This window comes from Thamnophis elegans, chromosome 11 (assembly GCF_009769535.1).
Source record: "Thamnophis elegans isolate rThaEle1 chromosome 11, rThaEle1.pri, whole genome shotgun sequence".
NCBI lineage: Eukaryota > Metazoa > Chordata > Lepidosauria > Squamata > Colubridae > Thamnophis > Thamnophis elegans.
This window is the reverse complement of record NC_045551.1, coordinates 8,076,264-8,093,208: the sequence shown is the minus strand read 5'-3', so window position 1 is coordinate 8,093,208 and position 16,945 is coordinate 8,076,264. Positions and strand designations below refer to the sequence as shown.

Genomic DNA, 16,945 nt, shown 5'->3' with positions numbered 1-16,945 from the left:
AGTGCATGCATACAATGAGACTGTGTGTGAGTGAAATGTCATTGTATAATTCCCAAGTCTGGTACCTGGACTGTAGAAGTTTATAAAAGCTTCTGTATCCAGGTAGATTTTCTGCTTTATCCTCATATAAGTTTACTGAAGTTCAATCTCAGGTGGAGCAATTTCAAAACAGAGGGTTTGGATCTGACTTTGAATCTGAATGAGAAATACATGTAAGTGATGGCAATTTTGATTTCTCCTCCAAAAAGTCTGTCAAGACTTTTATTAGCAAGGAGAGTCTTGTAGATTTATGAGAATCCTAGGGTTCTCTATAAATTCTTTGCATTTCCTGGTTACCAAATGAAAATATATTTGGGTTATTGTGTGAGTAAATATGGTTTATTGGATAGTGCTAGACAGTGGTGGGTTTCAAAAATTTTTGGAACCTCTTCTGTAGGTGTGGCCTGCTTTCCGGGTCCACTGGTGGAACCTCTTCAACCTGTTCGGTAGATTTGACGAACCGGTTCTATCGAACCAGTGCGAACCGGTAGGAACCCACCTCTGGTGCTAGACAAGGCAAAGTATTCTATACTTTTTTTGCCTAACATTACTGTTCCTCTTGTGTCTTCTAGCCAACTTTCCTGGATTATGTGAAACCACGTTCTTGGTCTTGCCCCCTTAAGATATGAAGACCTCTGGGAGTTATCATTAGAACCGAGATCAGAAGATGCTCTTTAGTCAAACGATAACAAATTGGGTCCAATGATGTAAATGTGTTGAGCCTTTTTTTAAAAAGGAAATTGTATGTATTTCTGGAAAATGATGGCATTTTGGCGCACTAGGCAGCTAAACCTGTAACAAGGCCCAATAGATTATTCTCATTCTTAGCTATTCCAATATGAGCCATTTCCATGCTGGTCATGAAATCTGTTAAAAGGTTAGTGAAGAAATTTCTAGTTGTTTTGCTTATTGCAAATAGTTCTCTGTGTACTATTCCTTTTTACCCATTGTTTCCTTAAAAAAATAATATTGTGTGATCTAGATAATAGTGACTATTTGCATAACTCTTCTATCAGAATCACACTTGAAATGGGACATTTGTACAGTATTTGTACTGCAGAACGAATAGGCCAGCTGCTACTTTTGTCCAGAACCTGAGGGGGAAAAAAACAGATATGGGTTAGGGGGGGAAAAAATAAAGAACAGTTAAGGTACCTTTACAATTTATTTTATTTCTTAAACCATATCATAAAGGATTGCTGAAATATGTTACTGAGAGCCCTCTTTGGTGATGAATCAAAGATATCCCTCCCTTGTAAGTGAATGTATTAATACCTGGTTTCAGATCACCTGCCACAAGGGGGCTTCTCCCCTAATAGTAATAATATAAATATGTGATTTCTATGGATGCAGCCGTCCAACGGATATTAGTAGAAATTGTAATTTGGCCTCGGGTAAATAAAAGTTGGGCATGATCCAACACTGCTTTTGAAGGGTAAAATTATTGCCTGTACGAATAGTGTATTGTGAAAAATGTGTCTAACGTTTTGCTTTGACATCTTTCAGTATTTTTCTTTCAAATTAAAGTAAGCCCAGTGTTATTGACTGTACCACCGTCTAGTACTTCCCTTGATGCCTAGTTTCTTAATAATCTGACAACACAAGAGTGGCCATTTATTACCAGGTTCATTTATCTTTTAGTTTTTGAACTGTTAATAGAAGAACATGTTAAGTACTAAACTTGTTGTAAATTACATGGCAAGCTTATAGCAAAGTTATCAGAGGCAGCCTTGTGGGTTCCATTAACATTCAGACTAGGAACAGTTTCTGTACTGATGATGTGTTCTATTGAAGATCACAGAATTTAAAACGAAATGCGTTTAAAACTTTCCTTCTCTCTTTAGTTTAAGACCAATTTAAATGTGATATTATTAACCCAGTATTGTATGATACTTTTTTTCCCCAAAAAGAGGTTGCCATTTAAGACCAATTTAAATGTGATATTATTAACCCAGTTAACAATTGTATGATACTTTTTTTAAAAAGAGGTTGCCATAAAAGGTATATTTTATACTACCTTCTCTTCCTTGTTATGATCTTAGTTCAAAGAATTTGGAAGTGAAGCTCTCTTTGTTTGCAATCATAGACAGTTTTCCCCCCCTATCAATAAAAATTCATTCAGCCAGCAAATGTAGTTTCATGCATTAGATTTCTGTGAGCTAGTCTTTCTCAACTATGAGCATAATATCTTCAGTATTAAATTATTTACAAACATTATTAGTATGTGATCATATGCCCATTATTTTTGTGGTCATATGCCCATTATTATTACATTTATTGATGACCACTGCAGTGATACAAATCATAATTAGCATTGAAGAACTGAGAAAAAAACCATTGATTTGGAAAACTTCAGCGTCCTGTTTAAAATAGCAGTTTGCTCAGTAACATTCCTTTGAAAGTAATAACGGGATGGATTAGGTATGGAACACCCTGAGACATGTTTTTGCCAATGTGACACATAATCACTACGTTGGTAGCTGACAGTTAATACCCTACAAGGGCTGATATATAGCCTGTGGATAAATATTAGAGAACTCTGTTTCACTAGTCAATGTGAACTATTCATAAGGCATTGGGGCTGTGACTCAATTAAATAAAATAGTTGGAGATGGGGAAAATAAATACAGTCTATATATATATTTCAGAATTGAGTCATGGTTCTCTAGTGCATTATAGATACTGATTGTTTTTTTCTCTTTGTTTTGTCTAATTTTGTCAAACTGAACTCATACTGCATTTGTTTCCTGTAGTATAACTTTAATTACTTAACTGAAATGATTTAATCTAACCACAGAGCACCAGAGTTAATCTTTTTTTCCAGGATAAAAGTAGCTTGATATATATTAAAAGGGCAACTGGAAGATTTTCATTCTGCAGATATATTTTAAATACCCTTTGATTTCTGAAAATTAAACAGACACGTTTCAATACTATGTTGTTGTTTTTTTTAAAAAAAATTAGAAGAAGACAAGCTGAAGGAAACCTTGGAAGATTTGATATAAGACATGACTTTTACATGACTGATATAAATTAAAACCTTTAAATTATGTCATATTAATAGAACTAGTTTCACACTGAAAGTTTTCACACTGAAACCAGCTTTTCCTAAAAAATCATTGTATATATTTTAAGAATTGCTGGCATGGAATGCTTGTTATTTATATTTGGTAATTACGTGGTGGACAAATCCAATAACATTTACAGAAAGAATACTGAATTTGTTACTTTGAAATAAAACTTGTGTTCTTCTAAATTTGTTCTAAGGTAAAAAGTTTTGTGTCTCTCTTTAATCTCATTTCTTTAAAAGACAAATTCAATTTTCTGTTTCCATTCTAAAGACAAACTATAATACGATAGGATCTGCAGTTAAAGAATACAGCATGAAGATAGATGGCGGATGGTAGATGAAGGGCCTGTATTTACAGTAATGATGCTGAAATGTATCATAACTTGCTGTATTACTAAAGTTATATACTGTAGATTGTGTTTAAGAAAACATTTTTGCTGGCAGAGGAGGCTATCGTGACCATAAACAGCCCGAGAGGGACGGACACACACACACACACACACACACACACACACACCAAGCTCCGTTTTTGCTGGCAGGGACACCGCGAGCCAGTCCTTTGCTGTGAATTTCTTGGTCAGAACCTGATTTGGTCATGGTCAGAAGCGTTCATGACCAGAGGTTCTACTGTATCTGCCATGACATTGAAACCTCGAGGTGTTTTGAAAAAGGAGGACATGATGTTTGGGCTTGGTTTGCCAGAACGTATCTCCATGACAACAGGTTTGTGACTTCACACTGACATTTTGTTGTTATAAGTACCCACAAGCACAGCTGAATTGTTGAATTGGGCCCGGATCCTCGGTTTCTGCTAACTCTTTCAGAATTTCTGCCAATCCTTCCTGAAACTGGATGTTCGGGGTGAATTTCATCCTACAAAGCGTGTTTTCCAAAGACGAGCATGCAACACTCAGTCCAAAGCTTAAGAGCAGAGTCAGGGTTGTCAGCCAGTCCAAGGATTGAAGGTTCAAATGTGAAATTAATACACAGGGATCACATTTGAGCTAACATTCCTTTCCTGCTAAGAGCAGAGAGGGAGCCAAGTCTGTTCTGTAGGCCGTCACTCCTCAGAATGTTGTTGCAGCAAAGTGCCACTGTCTGACTCTTTACTCTGTTGTTAGGCAACTAACCGAATGGAACTTTCCATATGTTCTCCTCTCTCCTTTCATGGGCCATGACTGGTCAATGCTTCAGGAGCCAAAATAAAACAGCCAAAGGGACAAAGCACAACCTAATCTTGCCCGCTTCTGGATATAACATGGTTTAGTTAGATCACCCTTGATCATAATTAGAACCTTCTGAGATGTATATATTGACTTAATTCCTTGAATAAAATTGTTGTCAAAGTGCATAATTTCCAGAACTTTAAACAAAAAAGACCAATTCCATTCAAAAGCTTTCTCTGCAAAACATGCCTTGTTTTTTATGTTGTAAATATCCTAAGGGATCCAATAAATAACAAAACAATAGAGCTGGAATAGGCATTCAATGACTTCTACTCCAAACCACCCTGCTCAAGAAGAGGATCCGACACCATAACTGGCTGTCCAATCTCTTCTTAAAAACCACCAGTGATGGAGCAGCCACAACTTCTGGAAACAAGGCGTTCCACTGATTAATTGATTTGGAATTTCTGAAATGGGCTGAATTCAGATCCCCCATCAAACTCAAAACCACTAAAACCATTTCTGGAGTAGGACTCTCAGCCAAGAAGCAGATGAGACCACCACGTATAGGAGGAACCATGGGGAATTTAGGGTAAAGGTTTGCCGTTCACTTTTAGTATTAGAAATATGATATCCTTATTTTGGTGGCATAAGGGCCCCCCTTGTCCCCCTTCATATTCAAAGGTGCCCAGTTCTTGTGAGCCATGTGAGGTTCACCCCTAGCACCTATCCATAGCTAGATAAAACATTAAGTCCGTGTCATGAAAGACTGATTGTGATGACTTTGACTGCTAAAAGAGACAATAAAAAAGGCTAAGAAGGAAACAAAAAGACTAGAATCAATCCTCTCTAGTAGTCTACACCCTTTTAAGCAAGTATTAACACCAAACAACCAAACCGAAAAGAATACTCTAAGCAAGGAGAAAATCATACCCCCAACACTGACATGGGAAATTACAAGTAGCCCTCAATTTATGGCCATAATTCAGACTAGAATTTCTATTGTTAAGGAAGGCAGTTGTTGGGTCATTCAAACCCAATTTTATGACTTTTTTTGCCATGGTTCTTAAGTGATAACAATGTTGTTAACAAGCGAATATGCCTTCCCCCATTGACTTTGCTTGTTAGAAGCTGGAAGAATAAGTTGCAAATGGAGATCATATGACCTGGGGAACAGCAACTGCTATAAATACATGCCAATTGCCAAGCACCCAAATTTTGATCACACGACCATGGGAATCATGCGATGGTTGAGAGCGTATTGATTATAAATCACTTTTCCCAGTGCTGTTGTAACTTTGAATGGTCATTAAACAAATGGTTATAAGTCAAGAACTAGATGTACTGTATACGAATAGGGATCAAACCCTCATATTGATGGTGATGATGCAGTGACGTGCGGTGAGCTTTATAGCTGGTGAGGCAGCAATTTTTTTAGACTTGAAGACTTCAACTCCCAGAATTCCACAGCCAGGCATGCTCTGTTCCGATTTAAAGCGACAGCATTTTTCCATTTTGCAAAATAAGTTTTCCCATTCTTTTTCTTCTCCCTCCCCCTCCTTCCTCCCTCTCTCCCTCCCTCCCCCCTCTCTCAAACAGACACACGCACACAGAGAAGTTGGATCCCTCGCTCACTCACTCACTCTCAAACAAACACAAATACAGAAGTTGGATTGGATATATTTTCCAAAGGCTTGAAAGCAGCTCCTCTGCCATACCCCCCCCTCCAATTCCCCTGCTGCCTTCCGATCTGAGCCTTTGATTGCAGGTGAATCATGTTGCCTTTTCAAACTTGTAATCAGTGAAGCTGGGCTTATATACTTTTATCCAGTTGTGTGTGTGTGTGTTTGAAAAGGCAACGTGGTTCTGCATGCAATCAAACATATTTGAATTCCTCCCCCCTCCCCACACACGCACCTTTTCCAGCTGTTTCAGAGAGGATTTCAACTCTGCTTTTGCCTGCCCTCATGAAAAGAAAAAAAAGCCTCTAAAAATACCCTCTACAGGAGGTGAGAGAACACATGCCTCCTTTGCATAAGAAATTTTTCATCTTTTAACCCTTGCTTAACTCTGCTCAAGTGATCATAAAGCTAGAGTAAAGGAGGCCCGTAGTTCTCTCGCCTCCCACTGCAGTTAAGCACTAAGCAGAGTCATCCACTGTGACTCTGGCAGCAACTACCTCAGCCTTTTTCCTTTTAATTATTCTTTTCTTTTCCTCATGACGCTGGTGAGGCCCCGCCTCCCCTGACTGCACGTCCCTGTGATGATGATGTTGGGTAATGAAATGTCTGCAAGCTCAGAGAGCACCAAGGACTCTACATTTCAACCCTGAGCTACAAAGATTCTCTTCCATTAGATCTCATCTTGCAAATTTAAACATGGAGGAAAATCTATTTTCTACAGTATTTCCTATGTGGCAAGTTGGTGATGTTCTTTCATTTTTTTTTCAACAACTGGGATGATAAAATATTGAATTAAATTGAATTCTTCGGCTAAAAGGGATACAAAGGTGGACACAATTTTCCCAGGAAAACCTTCATGTAGGAATTTTTTCTTGTTTCTGCTGTTTCAAGTTTATAAAAATACAAAAAAAAGCAGATGAGACCACCATATATATGAGGAACCATGGGGATTTTAGAGTAAAGGTTTGCCATTTGCCTTTGGTATTAGAACTATGATATCCTTATTTTGGTGGCATGAGGGCACCCCTTGTCCCCTTCATATTCGAAGGTACCCATTTCTTGTGAGCCATATAAGGCTAGCACATATCCACAGCTAGATAAAATATTAAGGCCGTGTCATGAAACACTGATTGTGATGACTTTGACTGCTACACATATATATATCCAAGATCCCAATCCTTGTGCTGAGGCGTTGAGTAGTTGAGGTGCTGAGTAGCGGAGGAGCTGAGGTGCTGAATTGCGGAAGTGTTGAGAAGCTAAGGTGCTGAAGTGCAGAGGTTCTGAAGTGCGGAGGTTCTGAGGTGCTGAAGTGCTGAAGTGCGGAAGTGCTGAAGTGCTGAGGTTCTGAGGTACTGAAGTGCTCAGGCACTGAAGTGCTGAGGAGCTGAGGTGCGGAGGTTCGGAAGTGCTGAGGTGCTGAAGTGCTACAGATCTGAAGTGCGGAGGTGCTGAAGTGCAGAGGTGCTGAAGTGCTGACTTCTGAGGTGCTGACGTTCTGAAGTGCGGAAGTGCGGAAGTGCTGAGGTTCTGAGGTACGGAAGTGCTGAGGAGCTGAGGTGCGGAGGTGCTGAAGTGCTTAGGAGCTGAAGTGCTGAGGAGGTGAAGTGCTAAGGTGCTGAGGTGCTAACGTGTGGAGGACCAGCGGATCCGGGTAAGGACACACTTCTGGAATTATGGTCCAGTGGGTCACAGGTCAGACTTCTAGAGCTGAGATGTCATTGCCCACCTTGCACCAAGCCTTGATGACATGTTTCAGTATTTAGTGAAATTTGGGGGGAGGGGGCAGACACCTTGGTGGATGTCTGTAAAATCCTGTTGCCAATCCCCATTTTAAAGGCAGATAAATCATAGAATCTGCTATTTGTCGGCCTCTGTTCTGATCAAACTTTGAAGAAAAAAATCTGTAAACCTCAATAGCTGAGCTTGTTTTGCATATGAAGCTCTCATCACTATTGCAAATTTTGTTGATGCAATTGTGATGTCATGCGACTTCCCAAAAAAGGTACTGTGAGGAAGTAACTTGTTGGGATACCTTTGCAGATTGGCATTTGGGAACAAAGTGAGAACTTTTCCCACACACTAAATAAAAAAATGTACCTCTAGAAATTGTTTTGAATTGTTTGGGTCTGTTGTGGTATGAAAGAGAAAAAACGTTCTTTGAATTGAAAGGCTCTTCATGGGGAATATTGACGGCCAGTTATATAGATCATTTGAGATAGTTCACAGATCCATGGCTGCTTCCCAGTGGGGGGATTCAGCCAGTCCGCCCCTATCCAGGAGAACCAGTTGTTAACTTTATGAGCAGTTCGGAGAACCAGTTGTTGGAAGAAATCTCCTTTTGTTTTTTTCTACTTTACAGGGCTAATCCTGTAAGGAAGGCAGGAAGGAAACATTCTGGTGTTGTTTCTAGCCTAATCTATATTGCCCTCCTTACAGAAACTGCCTCTCTGGTTAACCCTTATTACCATTATAACAGCTAAGGTGAAGCGCCCATCGACCTGAGTGATATTGAGTTGGCCACATCCAAACAGTCACATGACCACCGAGCCCCGCCTACCCAGCTGGTCATTAGGGCAGAGAACCGGTTGTTAAATTATTTGAATCCCATTACTGCTGCATTCCCTATATTGTAGGATTTACATTTTTAAAGCAATGTTAGTTTTGATGTTACCTGTTATAATCTGTTAATGTTTTATTTCATTTAGCTGCTTAGTGTTGCCTTTAGGTCAGATGGGCCACATATAAATAGGAAAATTGAATTATGTGGGGTTTAGATAGGTAGGTTGTAGCTTCTAGGAACACTTGAAGGGGTTGAAATAGCCTGGGGAACAGGAATGTCTCCCACATGTTGAATCGTCTATCCATCTGCTTTCATGAAAAAGATCATAAACTTCCCCTGTAAGTCATAGGAGATTGAAAAGTAGCTTAAGGTTATGGGACCTTATCAATTGGAATAGAAATGCCCAATGTTTAGTTGAAAGAAAAAAAGGAAAGGGGAAACTGCTGGGGAGGGAAGGGCAACGCTTGTCCTAAAGGATCAGAGTAGAGGAATTTGAGGGCAAATGTAATTAACCAATCATGTCCTATTCTAGACATTGTCTCTCAAGTTTACATTCCATTTTTTGAAATAAAAATGCCAAAGCTATTCTGCCTTGTCACCTATTTCTTTACCTTCTACCGTATTTTCACCCATATAACCCGCGGGTTATATGCGGTTTTTACATGCACAGCGCCCCCTGCGGGTTATATGCGTGGGCGGGGTATACGGAAGATATTTTACACGATCGGAGGCTTGCACAGGCTTGTTTCTCCGTTTCTTCCCCCACCCCGATCTCAGCTGTTTCCTTCTCCTCCGTTCCTTTCCTCTTCCCCAGCTTGCGCAGGCTTGTTTCTCCGTTTCTTCCCCCACCCCGATCTCAGCTGTTTCCTTCTCCTCCGTTCCTTTCCTCTTCCCCAGCTTGCGCAGGCTTGTTTCTCCGTTTCTTCCCCCACCCCGATCTCAGCTGTTTCCTTCTCCTCCGTTCCTTTCCTCTTCCCCAGCTTGCGCAGGCTTGTTTCTCCGTTTCTTCCCCCCCCCCATCTCAGCTGTTTCCCTTCTCTCTTACTCGTCGCGGGTTATATGCGTGGGCGGGTTATATGCGTGGGCGGGGTATACGGAAGATATTTTACACGATCCGGAAAACCCGCGGGTTATATGCGTGGGCGGGTTATTTGCGTGGGCGGGTTATATGGGTGAAAATACGGTAGTTTCCGTCACTGATTTTGCCATGGAAAACTATCGGTTGAGGAAATTAAGAAAAAAACTGAGGTGTCTCCAAAAAGAGGTAAGAGAAAATATTTGTTCATAGGCTGTCACAGTAAACGTGTGATGGAATCAGTGGTGGGATTCAGCCTGTCCACACGTATTCGGGAGAACCGGTGGTTAACTTTCTAAGCAGTTCGGAGAACCGGTGGTTGGAAGAAATCTTACTTTGGTTTTTTCCGCTTTACAGGACTAATCCTGTAAGGAAGGCAGGAAGGAAACTTTCTAGTGTTGTTTCTAGCCTAATCTTTATTGCCCTGCTTACAGAAACTGCCTCTCCGGTAAACCCTTATGACATTGTAACAGCTAAGGCGAAGCCCCCATCGACATGAGTGACATTGAGTTGGCCACGCCCACCTAGACACTTGACCACCAAGCCCTGCCCACCCAGCTGGTCATGAGGAGAGAGAACCGGTTGTTCAATTGTTTGAATCCCACCACTGGATGGAATGTATAGAAATTTAAGAAAGACAGACAGGCAGATTAGGTAGTTAGAGACAGACAGACAGAATATTAATTATGGTTTCTGTTACGCCACGGTTAAGGCATCAACCTGCAAACTCAGAGACCGACATTTCTTGCCCCACTGTAGAAGCAAAGACAAGTGGGTCACCCTGAGCCAGTTAGCTTCTCTTAGCCCTAGGAAGAAAACAACACCGAATCACTTCTGAAAAACCTTGCTAAGAAAACTGCAGGGACTCGTCCAGCCATTCCCAAAAATCATTAAAAATTGGGTCTTTGGTCATTGCAGGGAGAACGATCGAGACTTCCTCTTCTGTCATCTACCACCGAAGAACGGAGACGTGCTGAGGTATATAATGTACACTTGTGGCTCACCTTGGAATATATTTATGAGAAAAATGAAAAGAAATGATTTCTTCACAATTGGTAATTGTGAATAATGCATGTGCAGCATATTTTATAGAGTATATATGTTCGCTTTATATTTCTACTATATGGATGAAATCCATACACACACACATCTATTCAATACAAACTCGTTTATTTGTAATTTCTATTCAAGAATAGCAATTGTCAGAGTTCATGCTCATTCTTGGTTGGTTCCTTCTTTGCCACATTAGCTAGTTTCTTTGGCCACATACAACACCAATGGCGGTGAAATAAAATGTAGATGATTCAGATTTTGTTTGAACCACTGTGTTTTGCATTTCCTAAACAAATGAACTAACACTAAATCTTTCTTTTTCTATCCCGGTGTGAATAGCCTTTATTGTCTGCATTAAACATCTACAGCAATAAATCGGGAGTTGCACATTTGGGCTCATCTTGACATGCATGATTTTAATATGCACAAATATGCTTGTCTACACCCTAGACTTTTTTTTTCCTAAAGAGGATGTTTCAACGAATATCTTCTTTACACTGACATGAGAGAATTTATGGAAAACAAATTCATGTAATTCTTCTCATGACCATGAAATGAAGGAAATTATGATGCAAGCGTTTAAAATTCATTTTGTTCTTCATTCTTCACGGAACTGCCAGGTTTCCCGGAGTCCAGAAAAGCACATGGACCAGAACATCAGTTTAAAGATGCGTTCCCATCGGGTAAGCAACCTAGCATGGAAATATATTCCTGACTTGTGATGTATTTTGGCTTCTCTAGATTGTTCAGACAAAAAGTGAAAAATTGGAAGAAGATTTGAAGACAGTAATGGACCAGAGTTATACGTAAGTCTTTGCATAGTTCATCACATCATTTTATAACCCTATTCAGTTCACACTTTTTTATACAACATTCATCATTTGTCCATTGGCAATGGGACGGGCCATTTTATGAAACAAGTGATGGAAAATTATATTCTAGTAAAGCTTGGGAAAAAAGGGTGGAATGTGTTGTAATTGTATCAAAAGGTTGATAATTCAAGTAAAAAAAACAAAACCCCAAGGGCCTAATTTCTCTCTGGTCTTCATAATTTGCAGAAAGACAATGGAAATATTCAAACTTCTGTCAGAAAAAAAGGAGCTCAGAGTCCAAATTCAGGACCTAATCCAGAAAAACCACCAGCTGGCCGAAGAGTACAAGGATTATAGAGAAAACTTGAGCAGGTTAAAAGATTTAGATAGCCACCCTGACTTTCTCTTCCTTTCTCAGCTATTTCAATTAGTTTTAATTTTAAACAAGTTTTATAATTCAAATAAAAAAACCTAAGGGAGCTAATTACACTTGGCTCTTGATATTTTACAGAAAACTCAGTTCAGAGGAACTTGGGCAGCTGGAGAAACTGAGGCAAGAGAACCAGAGACTCCGCTGCGAGGCTCAGAAAGAAGCTGCAGAGAAAGCAGAGCTCCTACGTGAGAATAATTCTCTCAAAGAAGAACTTAATAGGTGAGAAATATTTAGATAGCGATTTGACTTTTTCTTTCAAATTCAGATTTATTTATTAGATCCCTTAGGCCAGATATACTGGATAAAAGAAGTATTCCATTCATGTATGTATGTATGTATGTATGTATGTATGTATGTATGTATGTATGTATGTTTGTATGACTGAGTAAGAGAAGAGCAATAGTTATAATAGAATACAATAATAATTAGTAATTCAAGTAATAAATTAAGAGGGCTAATATCTCTCTGGTCCTCATAATTTACAGAAAGAGAGCAGTGATGTCAAAACTGACTGTAGAATGTGAAGAGCTGCGAAACAAAACAGAGATTCTGACGTTTAAAAATATCGAACTTAACGATGAGAAAGAGGCGTACGAAGAAATACTGTGCAGGTGAGAAATGTTTCGATAGACACCACAAACTATTTCTTCCAGAATTTCATATTAGGGTCTCCTTATCTTAGAAAGCTTGGAAAAACCTGACATTCTTCTTACTTTAGAAAGAAATTAACAAACTGTGGCTCTTATACTTTCACATATACAAATCTAGGAGTTAGTCTCATGGAATGGGAAGATAGGTATAGAGGAGACTTTTCAATCTCCATCCCCCGGTGCCCAACAATATTCACAAACTTTACCCTGGGTAAGGATAGAAAGGGAGGTGTTGGAAATGAAAAATGAAAGAAGTACTTGAGTTTAATGGTTTTATAGAAAGGTTTGGATATTCGGATAAAAAAGAGAGAAATTAAAGGTTTGAACAGATAGACAAAGCAATGAGACTTTTAGTTGGGGAATCCTAATTGATCAACTTACCTGGCTCTAATATAGTTTGAAACCCTGCAAGTAGTAAAATAATCGAAATTTGGAATGAGCTACATTGTTTAAGATTTACAGATAATGGGAAGCTGTGTTAACGTAGTGGGTTTATTGACCCTTCTCTGTTTCCCCTTTCTTTTTAGGTGTGTGTGTATTTTTTATTATTCTCTTTTTTTTTTTTGGCTTTTCTTTTCTTTTCTTTTTTTTAATTTTAAAGTTAGCTGGCCTTATTATACTCAAATGCTTGTTAAAGAATTATGCCGGGTATGGGACCTGCGAAGCCGTAAGGGGGTTAGGGAGGGGGGATTATAGGGGGGAGGGGGGAGGGTGGAATTACAGTTTCAATTCTTAGAACAATAAGAATTCACTTGTATACTGCGGCTCGTTTTCCTTTTTTTTTTTCTTTTTCTCTTTTATTCTTTAAAAAAAAAAAAAAAAAAAACTGATGGATACACCAAAGCGAGGAGAAGAGGGAAAGAGGAGGGAGAAGTAAAGAGGGAGTGAGAGGGAATGTAAGGAGGGTGAGATGGAGGGAGGGGGAGATGTCTGAGGGGGAAGGGAAGTAGAAGAGGGGAATGCTGGAGGGGTGAAATGAAAGTTGGAGGGGGAGAAGAGAGGGTGTATGGGGGAATGAAGTGTCATGTTGGGTTTTTTTTTTCTCTTTTTTTTTTTTTTTGGCTTTTCTTTTCTTTTCTTTTTTTAATTTTAAAGTTAGCTGGCCTTATTATACTCAAATGCTTGTTAAAGAATTATGCCGGGTATGGGACCTGCGAAGCCGTAAGGGGGTTAGGGAGGGGGGATTATAGGGGGGAGGGGGGAGGGTGGAATTACAGTTTCAATTCTTAGAACAATAAGAATTCACTTGTATACTGCGGCTCGTTTTCCTTTTTTTTTTTTTTTATTCTTTTAAAAAAAAAAAAACTGATGGATACACCATAGCGAGGAGAAGAGGGAAAGAGGAGGGAGAAGTAAAGAGGGAGTGAGAGGGAATGTAAGGAGGGTGAGATGGAGGGAGGGGGAGATGTCTGAGGGGGAAGGGAAGTAGAAGAGGGGAATGCTGGAGGGGTGAAATGAAAGTTGGAGGGGGAGAAGAGAGGGTGTATGGGGGATTGAAGTGTTATGTTGGGGTTTTTTTTTTTTTTTTTTTTTTCCTCTTTGTTTTTTTTGTTACGCACAGTATATAAGTGATTGTATAAAATGAAAATGAAAATGAAATAAATAAAATGTATTTGAAAAAAAAAATATTCACAAACTTTCAGAGTGAGAGTTTCCTGACATCAAAGAAGTTCCCGTTATTTTAACTAAGAATACTTTCTTGTTGGCGCAGATTCACAGCTAACATTCTGATTTTTTTTCCAGAGAGGAACTACAGAGGATAAGCCGCTGCACCTTATTGACACACGGAGACCAGAAGGAAGACAAGACAGAAGCTCAAGAGAAAATGAAGCCTCAGATGGTGGAACATCAATTGAACCATCAATGGCTTAAAGCTTCGGTAGACAGAATTAAAAAATCTAAGGAACCCGGGTCAAATCTTCTGAGGTGGCTGCAGAAATCTCTCAAACTTTTAAAAGAGGATTCCTCTGAACGGTCAAAACACACCCTGCCAGAATGGCTTAAAGCATCTGCCACCAACCTCCCGGAGGAATGTCCTAAGGCAGCCAGGGAGGATGTGAATGATTGGCTAGAAGAATCAATTAATCATCTCCAGGAAAAAGGGCCAGAAACGTGCGAGTTAGATGTGGAGGGATGGCTTCAAGCATCTATTATAGGCATTCAACATCTTCAAAAGTTCAGGTCAGAGTCTCGTGGAAGCCGGAAAAAAAAGGGATGGCTTGCAGAACCAATAGAAAACCTGAAGAAGGGGACTTCCTGTGGTGACGTCACCATGCTTAGAGTGGAGGGAAGGAAGTTCTCCTAATTCTAATTCCTTTGTTTGGGCTCTTTTTTGAGCACTGTTGATCCTGAAGGGGTCAACAGATTAAAGGGGATACTCTGTAGATGCTGGGGTGATAAGGCAAATCCCACCGCGGATAACAGACAAGGAGATATCCTACAAAAGTTCAAGTCAGAGTCTCTTGGAAGCCAGAAAAAAAGGGATGGCTTGAAGAATCAATAGAAAACCTGAAGAAGTAATGTCCTGAAGGATCTGAAGAATATGTTAAAATGACTTCGAGGATCCTTAGAAAGCCTGTCCCTTTCTAGAGAACCTAGACCAGTTCTTGAAAAATGTCTTCCACAATCCTTGAAAAACGTGGAAGAGGAAGGTCCTGAGGTATCTAAACAAGGTGCCAACAAATGGCTTGAAAGAGCTATAAAGAATCTTGAGGAAGAAGGACCTAAAACGCCACTCCTAGATACTCAGGAATGCCTTGAAGCCTCTATTAAAAGCATTCGTGATCTACAGAAGTCCACATGAGAAGGTTTGAAAAATCAGTAGAGAACTTCAAGAAGCAATGTTCTGAAGGAAAATATATTTCAATGGCTTCAAGGATCCTGAGAAACCTTGGCATTTTCTGAAGAACCTATACCACTTCTTGAAAAATGGCTTCAGCAATCCCTGAAAAACTTGGAAAAGGTCCTACAACATACAAAATAGATGCCAACAATGGCTTGAAGAATCTCTAAACAGCTTCAAAGAGGAAGGACCGTGAAGCATCCCATCTAGGTCCTCAGGAACGGCTTGAAGCATCTATTAAGGGCATCCAGGATCTCAAATAATCTAAGGAATCAAAAATAAGCATGGGAAAGACGAAGGAGAGAGTGATTTGGCTAGAACCTGCTTGCTCTGAAAGAAACTGAAGGATGAACCTTTGTCATCAACAATTTTAACTATTGTGGACTTACATTTGGGTGTTCCACATATCTCGGCTGATTCTACTCTGATAGGAGGTCTTTATGGTCACCCTGGAGAGGTAGCGAAGAAGCTAGGGATTACTTGTTGTTTCTGGGAGAAAAGCAGCTCTCCTGCTTGATCCCAGGAGCCCTCCCGACGGGTGGAGAAGAAGGACAGCCGTTATGACTGGAATAAAGCTGGAGCAACCGAGCTGGAGTGGTGTGTGAAAAGAGGATTGGAACTGGGTGAGAAGTTTTTCAAATTAGAGACCCACCTAAAGAAAAGAAGTTTTAAAAGTCTCCAAAGTGGCAACTTAATACACGGAGATAAATTATAAGACCCAAAAGAGAAATCACATTTGGATGGAAGAATATGAAGTTTTACGATATAGAAAGACTGAATTGGAATTTTGTTGCCTTTTAAAAGTGACTTTGATTTGCCTGCAATATTGTTTGAGTGTTGGAAGAAATTGTAAAAAGAATGTTTTTTTCTTTTTGTTGAACATTGATAATCAGCTGTTAGAGCTCTCCCTCATCTTGGTACCCAAAATTACAGTTCAAAACCCATCTACTGGCCAAAGAAGGTACTATATTATTATATGGTTGGAAAGAACCTTGAGAAAAAATGAGTTGATATGAAAAAAAAGAAAAGAAAAGTCAAGAGTGATAAGAAGAGAAAGAAAGTGAAAGGAAAACAACTTCTGGAAGGCCGTCTTTTTGTTTCTCCTTTTTTATCTACTTGTTTTTTGGTGGCAAAAGTCCAGTCAGAGTCTTGAGAAAGCCTACAGAAGAGATGCTTTGAAAAAATCAATAGAGAACCTCAAGAAGGAACCGTGGAAAATATATTTCAATGGCTTCAACGATCCTTAGAAAGCTTTGCATTTTCTGAAGAACCTATACCACTTCTTGAAAAATGGCTTCAGGAATCCCTGAAAAACTTGGAAAAGGTCCCGAAACATACAAACAAGATGCCAAAAATGGCTTGAAGTATCTGTAAACAGCTTCAAAGAGGGAGGGCCGTAAAGCATCCCATGTAGGTCCTCAGGAATGGCTTGAAGCATCTATTTAGGGCATCCAGGATATCAAATAATCTAAGGAATCAAAAAGAAGCAGGGGAAAGACGAAGGAGAGAGTGATTTGGGTAGAATTTGCTTGCTCTGAAAGAAACTGAAGTATGGATGGATGG

At 39.6% G+C, this 16,945-nt stretch overlaps 1 protein-coding gene and 1 long non-coding RNA gene across 3 annotated transcripts in view; both read left to right on the top strand.

Annotated features, from left to right (window-relative positions):
* Positions 1-3,037, top strand: part of SOAT1 (sterol O-acyltransferase 1) — a 53,462-nt gene extending 50,425 nt beyond the window's left edge. For both annotated transcript variants that reach the window (XM_032226777.1, XM_032226776.1), the window contains exon 16: positions 612-3,037. In XM_032226777.1, coding sequence (XP_032082668.1) covers positions 612-668 — 57 coding nt within the window. In that variant the 3' untranslated portion in view covers positions 669-3,037. The remainder of the gene's footprint in view (positions 1-611) is intronic.
* A 9,428-nt stretch (positions 3,038-12,465) lies between these two features.
* On the top strand, positions 12,466-14,361 carry LOC116515037. The gene is made up of 2 exons (XR_004256183.1): positions 12,466-12,501; positions 14,284-14,361. It is a non-coding gene; the product is annotated as an uncharacterized LOC116515037 (long non-coding RNA).
* The last annotated feature ends 2,584 nt before the right edge of the window (positions 14,362-16,945 follow it).